Below are 13,877 nucleotides of genomic sequence, written 5' to 3' on the forward strand. Positions count from 1 at the left end.
ATTACGAAGACACAGCTAGAGGTTGAAAAGGAAAGAAATGCATCAGTAATCTTAGAACTACAAGCTGTCAAATAGGAGCTTGAGCATGATATTTCAGAATACCTATGTTCAGTTAAATTGAGGGACATTGCTCTTGAAAATGCAATCGATGCATTGGCAGCTTCTGAAGAGGTGCAAAAATAGGCAGATGCACTAACCATAGAATTTATGACCACAAAGAATTTATTGGATAAGCTCAGAGCTTATATATGGAAACAAAAGAAAAGCAACATGTTGTAGCTATGGCCAAAGACCAAGAGTATGAGGAGAAGGGGAAAGAAATAGAGCATGTCAACCAGGAACTGATTAGGCTGAATCATGAAGTAGTTCTTGTTAAGGATCTGATGTTAAAGCTCGATGCCTCATCCTCTTTATTGCAGAGCTTGAAACTAGAATTAGCAGTTGTTAAAGAGTCGGAACTTAAACTAGGAGTAGATATGCATGCAGTTGAAAATGCCCTCTCTAAAGCATTGGATGACCTGGATCTTGCAAAGAGTCAAGAGGTTAAAAAAACTAAAGTCGAATATATAACTCTAGTAGAACTAGGGAAGATGAGAGAAAATCTAAACAAAGCCACACAAGAGGTAACTTATTTAGCAGGTGCCATTGAGCCACTCAGAGAAGAGTTGGAGAGGGAAAGTGCAATGCTAGAAGAAACATGGGAAAGGGTAGCAAAGTCTTATGTAGTAGTTGCTTCTCTGGAGGCTGAATTGAATCAAACAAGACAAGCAATTAAATTGGAAATATGGAGAGAGGCAATCCAAGGAAGCTATGACAGAGCTTTACAGCAAGCAGCTGTTGAGGCAGATAAAGACAAGATTGAAGCTGAAGCAGCTAGAGAGGATATGCGCAAAGAAAAGGAAGAAGCTGCACAATCAAAGGCTGGTACTAGAACTACAGAGAGTAGGCTACAAGCAGCTATAAAAATGGCAGAAGTAGCTTGGGCATCAGAAGTATTGTCTCTTGCTAGGATTGAGGATATGAATCAGAGTGAGTCAATTGTTGGATATTTTGAGGCCAAGACTCTATTAGTTACACTTTCATTTAATGAGTACTTTTCACTGACCAATCAGGCATGTGAAGCTGAGGAACTTACTAACAAGCGGGTGGTAGCTGTTGTAGCCCAAATAGATGCAACTAAGGATAATGAATGGGAAATAATGAAGAGATTGGAAGAAGCAAATAAATAGATAATAGCAAGAAGGGAGGCTCTTCAAGTTTCCTCACACAAGGAAAAGAGGGAAAATGCAGTGAAATTGATAGATGAAGATCAACTCAGAAAATGGAGAGCAGAAAATGGACAACATAGAAAAGCTGGTGATTTAGCTACTACGACGAAGAGATATGGTGCACCACACAACCGAGTTAGTAATTGGAAAAACCATGCATATTCTAATCCAAATGATCTAGACAATAATAATGAGCAAGAAAATATTCTTGTCATGCCAATAACATCATTGGGTCAGGTGTTGAGCATGAAGGCTTCCATGGAAAATAAGTCTGATGAAAGACCTTTAGGTAAGCCATTTGTGTCTAAGAGGAGGAAGTTTCAGTTTCCACAGTTTGCATTATCTATGGGAAAGAAAAAAAACATGCATTGAAATAAATGACAGTTTGCCTATTTTAGAAGCACAATTGGGCTACTTATATTTAATTCGATGCATGGGCCATCAAGGTCACTGGGTTTTTCATCTGGTCACGGATGCAGTTTTTAGTAAAAATGGGACGGTGACAACCTTTCCCTGCATAGAAAACCTTTTCCTATTTCTAAAAGATGCAAAAATTTTCCTTAAATACTTTGATGTATTACTCTATAAACATGACACAATGAATTTGTGTGTGATATTCAGTTGAAATATATTTATGCAAGTCTGTATCTGGTCAAGTGTGATATAACTCTTTCCAGAGTAGAGCATCAACTAGGTAAAAAGCAAAGTAAGGCAAGGAAATTCTGCAATGGCATATGTCTGTTCCTAGTTCTGATATGTGTCATTTGGGCTCCTATGTTGGTATATATATACTTCCCTATTTTTTCTTGTTAACACATTGAAGTTTTATGTGGGGAAGAATTTTACCTCATTCATAAGGCACCAAAGGATGGCCCTATTGAATCAACTAATGTAACACTATCCGTAGGGATAAGGCTTTATGACAAAACGAAGGCCAAGGAATTGGTGAAAAGATCACTCATTATACCCACACACTGTGAATCATAACCTAAGAACATCAATGTATCTTAAAGATGAAAGAACAACCAACTCAATCATAGGATTTTCAAAGTCAATATTCAACTTAAGGCATTGTTTCCCTATCTCTCTGGCCCACTCCATTGCCTCCCAGGCTGACCAGACCCCTGGACAAACCTAGTCCACTTCGGTCGCACTACATACTTGGAAACTCACTAGATCCTCAAAGCAAAAGCCTTTGCCACAAATTTGTAAGCAATGGTAAGCAAAGTAATAAGCTACCAAACACCTATAGAGTCTCTCATTTCATTCTTAGGAATAGGCTTCATCAAGCAATAATTGAGACTTGAGGGACTCAAAGAGGAACCTAGAAAAGAAAAATCTACATCTAAACAACAAATATGATCCCCAATAAAGTCCCACATGAACTTAGAGACTTCATAAGGCAAACCATCCAATCTTGAGGACTTTCCATTTTGCATAGAATTAAAGGAAGCACACAAATCATATCTCATAATAAAATGAACCAACATATCATTGTCCCCAATAATGACCTTGCAAAGGATTATCATGCAATAAGCATCTTGGGCAACACCCACACTATTTGTCAAAGAAAAAAGAGAAAATATAGACAAAGGGATACCACTGCTACATATGTACAATATATAAAGTCCATATATAAAACCCCACCTCCACACTTGTCTCCTTCGCACTCAAACATGGTCAGGTGCCCCCTAAAGATGCATTAAGTTGTCAACAAAGAAGAGGCCATCCAATTCCACAACTATTCTTGCTCAAAGCTAAGGATAGGGGCATACAAAACAGAAAAATGTATCACGTGGTCCTAAATCAAGAACATGACCCAAACACACATGCCTACTGAATCCAAACTGCAAGCAATCACATGATTCTGCAAAGACAAAGAAAGAGAAAGCACTATGCCTCTACTCCCTTGAAAATGCTCAAAATTCCTAAAATGGGCCATTCCAACAGTTGCTCATTTGCTTCGAAAGCTCCAAACCAAATCCCCCTAGGTTAAACAAGCAAGTCTATGTCAATAGGTTTACAAGGGATATCATCCACAAATGTCGGGAAGCATCCCTTGGATTTCCCATGAGATTTTCCTTCAAAAAAATAATAATAATGATTATATATATGGGGTTTGTAAGAGTTTCAAGTCTCATTAGCAAAGTGGCACATTCCCATGCTAGGATTCCATTCCTTTGGAGTGTGGGTCCCCAATGTTAGAGCATCCTCCTTCACTCTGCCATTAACATCACTAATGGTTTTGGTGTCATGCCTTGTGGGCCCTCTTTGGTTTGTGGTTGTTATCTATGTGATGCTCATAAGAATTGCAGGTCTTACTACTACAATGTAGTAGCCCTATGTTGGGAGTCCATTCCACTTTAATAACTTTCTCCTTCCTCCTATGATTACTTTCCACTACTACAAATGTACAATATATGAAGTCACAATGTAGGTCTCCAATGAAGTTGGGATATGAAGTCACAACACACGCCTCCAAGGAAGTAAGGATGGATAGGATGGAAAGTGAAAAGAAGAGGGTAAAGTATCATCCCTAGATCTATGAAACAAAATCCCAAAAAGAATGAAATATATCATGGAAACATATACACCATAAATAATTACAGTAATGAAAGAAAAATGCATGACTACCAACCTATGCTTTCACAAACAAATAAGTTTGGTCGAATAATATATTTAGAGTTAAGAAGGAAAATGTCAGCAATATATAAATGATTCATGGGAACATAGACACTGCAAAGTTCTTCATCTCCACTCTCAACCTGCATATGACAATGGGAGAAAAGTAAGAACTACCTCCAATACAAATTGAAATAATATTTATTTAAACTATAGCATGTCAAAAGATATTTCATGTTTACCAGTAAACATGGAGTTTTATTTATGACAATAATGATAATCTGCAAATAGATATTAATTTGCAGATATGCAAGAAACATTTCCATCTACCATTCAATTTCAACATTCATGTGGAATGCTTCACTATTAACTCAACTTCAAGGATATCTAAAGCATAAGAAACAATCGGAAGGACAAGTGATGATGTAATAAAACCAGAGACATATTACCCTACATGTGGATGATGAATAATTGCAACCTCTTTAAAGGCCCTTGTGTCTGGTACACAAAGAATAAGCCATGTATAAGCTTTAAAAACACTTTCTAACAAAACAATAAAAAATTACCACCTTATCCACAATCATAACTTCAACTCTTCAATTAATAATACATGTATCCACAAATTTATTGTATTTGACCAATTCATATCTCAGTGAATGGAAAGCTAGGAATCCATCATATTTCAATCTATGGAAAAGCTTTAGAAATTAAATCAGATATATTTTCTGCAATATATTCAACAGTCACATTCTCAAGTGTTTGGTTGTCCATGTCTAATGCCTCAGATTCTTTCTTTACTTCTGAGTTGCTCTATGAAACCAAAGGAACCAAAGGTTCAATGACTTCTGAATCTTCACTGACAACTGATACAAACTTCTGGTCATGGTTAGGAAGGATGGTAGTTTCAGGAATCTTATCAATGTCTACTGCTTCAGAAGCATGTTCATTGATATTATCTACTTCTTAAGAATGAACCATAGGCAAAGATTCCTCAGAAGCAGCATAAATTTCTATTCTATATGAAGAAGATGAGAACATAGATTCCCCAAAACCCTTTTCTCTACCATATCTATCATTTTCATCATCTATGTCAGAGTAGGAGGATAAAGGTATGTCTAAACGAGGAAGGGTTTCTCGAGAAGATAATGGCATGAAGTCTCCATGTTCATGCTCCAACTTTATTCTTTTATCTTACATTCCAGAGGATGATGGGTTCTCAGATGCACTGTGAAGATCAACTTCAAGCTTAGTATTCCCCTCTGGAACATGCTCTCCCTCCCTTGCACTGGCTATTTGGGTGGACAGTTCATTATGAACTGAAGAGGCAACAAATTGATCAAATCCCTTCAGAGTGGCCTCTATGCTACTCCCCTTCTCTAGTAAGCTCTCATCAGAGGAAAGGCTATGGTCCTTGATGTCCCTTTTTACAATAGTTTCCAAGCCAAGATGATTACCCATTCCTTCAATACCACTGCTATGGGTTTTCTCAAAGGAGTTCTCCATGATTCTTTCCATCACAGAATTTGTTAGCGCCTTTAGCTTGGTCAAGGATGAATCAAACCAAAACTTAACATTCTCTATAATAACATCAAATTTTGTCCTTGAATACTGTAAAGGAGAATGATTCATATCTTTGACAGAATCCTGTCTCCAAAACACTTCTACATCTTTAACAACATTCACTGTCGAGGCATAAAACTCACCAGTAGCCAATGCATTGTTCTGCAAAGATGGTGGCAGAAGACCGGGGCTTCTGGATCCCAACAAAGAAACTAAAGCAGACAACAAAACAAACACAAACAACAATGAAATTCTCAACCATCCAGAGGGCTTCTCCTCCTCCTCTTCATCTTCATCATCATACATTGCCCACTCTTTTTCAAAAAATTTCAACCTGGGTTTAAAGGCGGCACCACTAGTGTTGTAGGGATTTTCTTCAAAGTTATCAACTAATGCTATTTCTTTTTCTTCAACCTCATGGATTTCTCTACAATCAATGGATAAACCTAAAGAAGCCATTTGGTCTCCCAGGGATTGTATTTCCTTAATCTTTATGACTTCGGTAAGTCCACTTTCTGATTCAGATTCCAAAACCCCATGCTCCCCACAAGCAAGTCCCCTAACTTCCAACTCTAGGTCTCTTTCTGGATGATAACAAAGAAATTGAGGTTACAAAGACAGATAATTAGTCTTAGGATTATGGGGTGGAAGGATTGTGGGCTCGTCGCTAGGATCAAGAAACTAAGCGAGAAAGGCTAATGACTCACCTTCCTCGCTTAATTCAAGGTTAGGTTCCTTTTCCTCGTTGGGATTGAAAACAACCGCAACTTCAAAAAGAACCTTGCAGGATTTTCTTTTAGGTTGCAGTGTGGATTGAACCTCATCCACCTCCATACAATCCACTAAAACTTCTTCACACTCTTCTCTAACATGGGGGCTATATTCCACCATAGGCTCATACAGGGCCAAATTTTAAAACTCTCTGAGGTAATTGCAATAATTGGAATGACAAGTCCCGAAAACGAAATTGATGAAGCTACCAAGGACCACAAATCATCCTCTATGAAGTGTTTAACAAGGGTGATTCCCTGAGAGTATACAAATCTACTTCTGGAATAATTGAAGGCCCTGATTAGTGAAACTCTTATGAGCAAATCAAAGCCCTATATTGAGGAACAATTTAAAGCAAATAACAGAATTGTTCTCTTTTGATAGTTTTTGATCTTCCAGTAAAAGAAAATACAACTACCTTTTTATTTGGCATCTTGGATAAGGGTTATAACACTCTTGAAGTGATCATTCATGAAGAATAGTTAGAAGCAGAAGCCACTGGTAGAAAAGTCGAGCATCTATGACCTAGTCTCATATATATACCCCATCCCTATCTTCTAAATAAGCCGACTTTGGGTGGTGGTTGAATAGGCTGATATTCTTGTTTCTCCTTGAAGAAAAGGTCCTAAATGTGTTGATTAGGTAATAAGGCCGAGAGCATGCATTGAAAAATCCTCAGACAATCCATCCCTGTATGAAATCATACAATGAGAACAATCCTATTACAACTTATTGCACATGGAGCTTAGTTGGTCTAAACTTATAATTTTTGTTGATACAATGCAGATCTGAGATATAGAGACCAAGATCCTCTTTACAATTACATATCTTATGTTGTAAGAAGGATCATGACCTGAGATATAGAGACCAAGATCCTCTTTACATTTCCATATCTTATGTAGTAAGAAGGATCATCTGACCAAGAGGGAGTTGGTGCCTTGGTTTGATCAAGCCTCAACAAAAAAGGGATTTTGTGTCTCAGTAAAGATGTCCTTGAAGAGAGTATTAGAAATTTTCCAGACCCTCCTCTATTATCAGGTACATTTCTTTGTTGAAGAATATTGCTTATGACATTCATATCTAGATCTCTATTAAGGAGTGGTGTGTCACCTATACAAGTAGAACGGAGACTCATATCCAAATAATATCTCTATGGGATCTAAGGAGACATGTTATGGCACCATTCTAAGGCTTTCTAATCCAGATTGCAATAAATAGGTTAGGTAAGGTGGGTCTACACTGGTTGTTGGATGATGAGGTTTAAAAGATCCAAAGACTACATCAAATTGTTGATGATCTTGATCTAAGAAGTCCAAGAGTTACTCTACATATTACTCAATTTACAGGTGATTGAATTAGAATAATATGTGTCATACTAAGTTACAACATGACATCTGAGGTTATGTTATCGAAATGCTACAAGAGATCAGAATCTATTCTACTGAGATTGTTCATAATTTGACTGAATCGAAAGGAATACAACATGTTGAAGTTATGGTTATAAGTTAAATGATGTGATGGCTAAATTTTGAACAAAGAGTGATAACTAAAATAAGGGTATGTATGAATTAGCTCATTGAGACCCTTCACTAGATGAAGTATATAATATATACTACAGTTATAATGAGTATGACATTCCTCATTAAAAATATGTCTTGCTAAGAGTCTTCATATTAAAACTTGTCTGACGGTGACAAGTTCAAGGATTTTTGCTATATATAATTTATAGCATGCAAATATTATACCAAATCCTTATATTCATTACAATACTCAGATGTTGGTACAACTATAGCATAGCCCAGATAATTTATTGAATCATTGTGTTAAAGATAGCATAGAGAATACATAACAATGGAGTAAGATTTGAAGATTCCCTGGTCCATGATAGGATCCTCTCATGCATTTTTGGTTACTGATTATGTCTATGACATTTTATGAGCAGCTCACCTCTAACATCTCTTCAGTCTCAGAGGGAGTTTTCTGTTGAACCCTCCTCACAAGTATAGAAAAAGACATTGTTGTTTATGGAAATGCATTGCCAGAATCATGGAATGCTTAATTGCATTAATAAATTATCTTCAAACTTAATGGATCTCATGCTGAGCAGATTTCCAGATGGATACTTTGAGGGAAGTCTAATCATATGAAATATTGAAGAACCATCTCTGGAAATTCAAGCTTAGGATTGTGGTCTCCTTGAGTAAAGAGGGAGTAAGATCAGTTAAGTATTTTCTTTATAAAGATTTGGAATCCTAAATATGCAGAAGTATGAGGATTGCTGCTAAGATCTCTTCTAAGTTGTGTGCCTTCATACATACATCTATATACTTCTGAGTGGAGAAATGAGGCTCCTATTGACAAACTGGTCATCAATACCATCACAAAGATGTAGTCCTAATTTTCTGAAAGTAGCCTAACACTATTCCCTATATGAAGGGATATTTAGTTAAGACCATGTAATTGCCTAAAAATAGGTGTACTAAAAATAGTAGTGACCCCTTCTAAAAAATAGAGTCTCAAAAAGTCGAGTTGAGCCTCCGAAAATATAGGAACCTCAAAATTCCAAAATATCTCCCATGGAAACACTTACTATAAAATAAATGTTACTAAAATAGCACCACCTGGCATGTCATCCATCATCAAACTCTCTACCTCCAAGGAACCTCAATATGTGCTCTACTTTGCCATGCAAGCTCTGTAGAGTCTCGACTCTCCAGCTTTGCCATGAAAGCAATTCTCTAGCTACAAAAGATTTCAGTATTGTAAAACACCTCACCTGTCGGGCATTCTTCTCTCGGGACTATCATGTCTTTGGCATCAGTTTTTGGTTGGAAGTTATATCATATGGATGTAAATACAATCTTCCTCAATGGTGTGAGAAGTATACAATGTACATTAATCAATTGAGAGGATTAATCAAGTATACTTCATGTTAATCGACAATGCTTCCTTGTTGTAGAGGTCAAACTACATTGATGTCTCCTTCAAGGTTATTTTTGGCAAAAGCATCCAATTTAGAATCAGAAAATTCAAGATATACCACATACCACAAGCCAGAGAAATGGAATTGTTATTGACTGCAACAAAACATTTCAGCAAAAGCTTTCATTTTATTATATAATGTTTCAAGATAAAGATTTCTCTTGTACAAAAACCAAACAGGTGGTTGAGGTGATATATTTGTAACAACTTAGGCTTTAAATGAGCTAGAATTTTAATTATGATAACACTGCTTACAGTCAGATATCTACAAGGGCATGAAACCTGACACCATCAAATTCCTATGAGTGGTATTAATTATCTCATAAATATACACACTCTAGAATCCACTGCAATGTAATGGTGACTTCAAATAGTTTAGCTTTATGAAGGAGGTGCCCAAAATAATATATTTCAAGATCAGCATTACAAATGCCCATTTAGGCATCTCTCCTAAAAAAATTCCATTTTACCATGAATATTTCAGTTAGCCTGGTAGGCTAGTTTGAGTGGAGTGCCTTGAGCTTCATGCAGGTGTCTCTGGGTTGATCTCGTGCACCAACTATCTCTGTTGTGTGCCTCACACAATGTCCCTACTGGGTTGGGCACTATAATCAGCACCAACAGGTTTACACTGGGTACCATCTACAAAATACAAGGAAGTTCTCAGAAGTTTCCCAGCAAGGATTTCCTTGGAAAATAAAAGGAGAGTGTATTTCAGCAGCAGTTGGAAGAGAATGATTTGTGACTATAAGGTTATTCAACCCAACAACTACATCAACATCAGAACTGAGAAACCAATTAGCAGTGGCAATGGTTAACCCAGTGATCACCAATGCCACATTGCATGAGTTTCCCCCCTTATTGCATACTCCACATGTTTTAAATGCCACCACAAGAAGAGTATAGTTTTCAAGGAAAAAAATTACCCTTCGAGAGCTTCATGTTTCCACAAAGAGCAGCCTGATGTGATACTTCAAGATTTGTCAATACAAGTAAAGTGCCTCATTTGGTTGAGTCCTCTTGAGGCTCGGAAAGGCTATATTTGTCTGGTTTTTTACTGTGAAGAGACAACAACTTGGGTTCTACTGCTATTTGGAACTTGGATGATTGCAAGGGCTACAACTTATGTTCTATCATGGCATAATGACTTCTCACTAGATTACATTTCTTAGCACTGATATCTACGTTGAATCGAGTATCCAAGAATTTTGGAACATCAAGCGTGTATCAAAAAAATCATTAAACCATTGGTCGAGTGTTAGTGGGGACAAAACAGAAGCAATATTGCAAGGCCAAATTCTCACCTTTGTGTTGAAGTTAATCTGATATGGAATCTCTCTGAAATTTGCTAGCAACTCTTGGGATAGATCCATATTCTAAAGGAATCTATCTTAACTTATTGATGCTTGCTCCACTTTCCTTTCACCAAATCATTTATCCAAGTAAATTGCTTCTATGGAAACAAATAAAGGAAAAATGAGAATCTCATGCAAATCTTCCCAGAATCCATGAATTCTGCCCACGTATACAGGAAAAACTAATATCCTCAAATTACCAATTACCAAGACATTTCTCATGTGTATGGAAGGCATGTCTTCCCCATTTCCCTTACTAGGTGTTTCCATGGGAGATGAGATCAAGAGAAGCAACAATTTTAAACTCGATGAGGTGATAACTTCCCATCTTATATCGTAATTCATCTTATTTGTTGTAATGTTGAAGGCACCCAAAAAAATTGAATTCAAGCTCTCAATAAACGTTGGGTCAAATATTTGTCTTTCGTAGGAAATCTAAGTGATGGGATTCTCAATGCAAAATGACAAGGATGAACAACATGTGTAGTATCCCCTTGCTTTACATCTTTCATTCTAGATACTGGGTAAGGCCCACTTGCATATGTTCTTAAATGACAACTTTTATTGCTAGAACAGTATGTGGGTTTTGCTGTGTACACTTCAAATGACTTGTTGGCATAACACATTTATGGGATTGGATGTACCAGCCCTTACCAATAGCTCAGTGAATCATTGGTGATGATTTAAATATTTGTTCACTAGGCTGATCACTGAACTGGGGATAGAGCTAGAACTCTCGAGGGCATGAAAGGGAAAAATAGGAAACATTTGAATTATATGTTGGAGATTTCAAACTTCAGACGTTTTAGAAATCAATCTCAAGAAAAAACTATTCAAAATAGTGGGTTGCCATTGATTGTCCAGTCAACAAAGAACAATAGCTGGACTGTAAATGCAGATAGATAGGCCTTATGTCATCTTCACCAGTAGATCTAGACAATCTATCTTACTGCAGGATTTCATTAGTGTCCACCTAGTTATTTTTACCACAATGGTTATTTGAAATACCAAGTGTATTGACAGCTCAAGTTTCATTTTCAGTTTTAAGAGTTATAATGTCAAAGGGAATAAAATCAGGGAAATTTGCTACCAAGGACAATGACACTACAAAAACATGTTTTCAACATTTAAGATAAAAATAAGTTTTTGAGAGAACCATGCATGATGACCCTTGAAGCCTATTCATAGCTAGTTACCTATGTCTTCACTAATTCAAGGCAGCTAGATCCTCCCCTTAATTAGAGAAATTAATTTAACTATTATTTTAATATATTTTAATTGACCAATGAAAACCCAACTAAAACCAATATGGAAATCACTGTTGTTTTTGATATTATATTAGCCCTCTCTAAGAGTCTGAAGTAATGAATAGAGTGCTTTCTTTCCATTTTGTGTCTCTATCTTTCCTTGTGTGTGTTCTTATCACTAGTAATCATCGGTAAGGAGATCTTGGATCATCATCATCACAACTAAATATCTTAGGAGGATAGTAGGGTGATGAAAAAATATAGGAATAGAATAAAGGACATTTTTAAGCGCTAATACAGAGAATCTTTACTTAGGAGTGATGCTAATAGAAATGAAGCCAAGGATCATGAACTATTGGAAGCTCTAAGAAGAATGGCTAGAAGACGATTAGTCACATTTGGATGCATTTCCTTGTGAACTATACTTAATCCATTGGTTTTTGCTTGACGAGAAACTCTTAAGTATGTGCCAAGGGGCCTTGGAAATAGAGTACAATAGGAGACCAATTACTTTGCTTAATGTCTCCTATAAGGAATTTGCTTAATGTCTCCTATATGGCTTACCTGTAACCATGTATATTGTCACTAAACTAAAGGACCCCTCCACCCAAGTGACATTCTAATATTTTGAGTGATTTAGTTATGCAAAAAGAATTAACATAATGCCTTTTAGTCCTAGTGAAACTCACAGTTCATGTACCTACTCACTAGGCTACAGAGAGGTTTCCCTTATCAAGAGGTCTCTGTGGTAGCAGGTCATCATTATTATCAAACCACTAGGAGCGGCTACTCAGACCAGCTCTTTCATAAATTGTTAAACAAATCTAAACTTAGACATCATTTCCTATGTTTGAAATAGCATAATATGTACTATAAAATTATCTTGAAATACTATGTTTAAAATCAAACTCATGTCAATTAACAGAAGGAATAAATGCAACAAACAAATATTAAACCGATCTTTTCTTTATCCGGCATGTGCTCCCCACCTTCATTGCCCAAACCAGATCAAAGTGCCCATATGGAAAAGGCTGGTCTAATGTGTCTGCTACTTGAAAATCAACCTGTGCAAACATGGACAAAATAAACTCTAGTTTCAGTGCAAGAAACTGAAAAAATATTGAAATCATGATAGACTAATTCCAATCTAAATTGAAAATTCCACACCCCACGTCCACCATGCACCTCGGCCATTGATCATAGAGTTCTTGTAACTGAAATCCAACCACTGATAATAGAGTTCTTGTAACTGAAATCCTCATCATCTTCATAATCCATATCAAATTGAAATTGTTCAGGCAAATGTTCCTCTTCTGAAAAAGGTTCTAAATGATTATCCTCTCCATGAGATTTAACGATAGACATTTCTTGATCAACTTCCAACTTACACATCACTTGACTAACAACAATCAAGTAAATCACTTGAAGCTACTAGATTCCTCCACTCCATGAAACTCACAACTCATTATTGCACTGATTTCTACAAGACGAAGACTAGTTTCAATAGATTTTTTAGGAATATAGTGCACAATATCAAAACCCTTAAACAAGCCTCTCCTATCATGGGTAACTCCCATCTTAGTATGTATGCATCCTTGATAGCATCAAACTTATAAATATATTCAAGCCATCCTCTAAGAAAAATAAGCCTTAGGCTAATGGAGCCACTCAAAGTAATGATCCTCTAGATTTTCTGAAAAGGAAAGACCATGATCTATATGTGTAATATCAAGGGATTCTTCTCCAACTTCTAGCTTCAGCATTTTTTTTAGGAATATAGTGCACACCATCAAAACCCTTAAACAAGCCTCTCCTATCATGGGTAACTCCCGTCTCAGTATTCATGCATCCTTGATAACATCAAACTTATAAATATATTCTAGTTCATCCTCTGAGAAAAAGAAGCCTGAGGCCAATGGAGCCACTCAAAGTAAGGATCCTCTAGATTTTCTGAGAAGCAAAGACCATGATCTATAGGTGTAATATCAACATATTCTTCTCCAACTTGGGGATATCCTCCTACATTTTCAATATTCTTCACAAGAAGATTGCCTGCATGTCTGTCAATATTA

At 36.6% G+C, this 13,877-nt stretch overlaps 1 protein-coding gene across 1 annotated transcript; it reads left to right on the top strand.

The window, feature by feature from the left end:
* The first annotated feature begins 281 nt into the window (after positions 1-281).
* On the top strand, positions 282-1,229 carry LOC149139262 (protein WEAK CHLOROPLAST MOVEMENT UNDER BLUE LIGHT-like 1). Its single transcript, XM_089450662.1, has one exon. The coding sequence runs from the start codon at positions 282-284 to the stop codon at positions 1,227-1,229; it is 948 nt and encodes a 315-aa protein (XP_089306788.1).
* Positions 1,230-13,877: the final 12,648 nt, after the last annotated feature.

This window comes from Pinus tabuliformis, chromosome X, assembly GCF_031772625.1.
Source record: "Pinus tabuliformis cultivar Carrire ecotype Pingquan chromosome X, CPIR1, whole genome shotgun sequence".
Lineage (NCBI taxonomy): Eukaryota > Viridiplantae > Streptophyta > Pinopsida > Pinales > Pinaceae > Pinus > Pinus tabuliformis.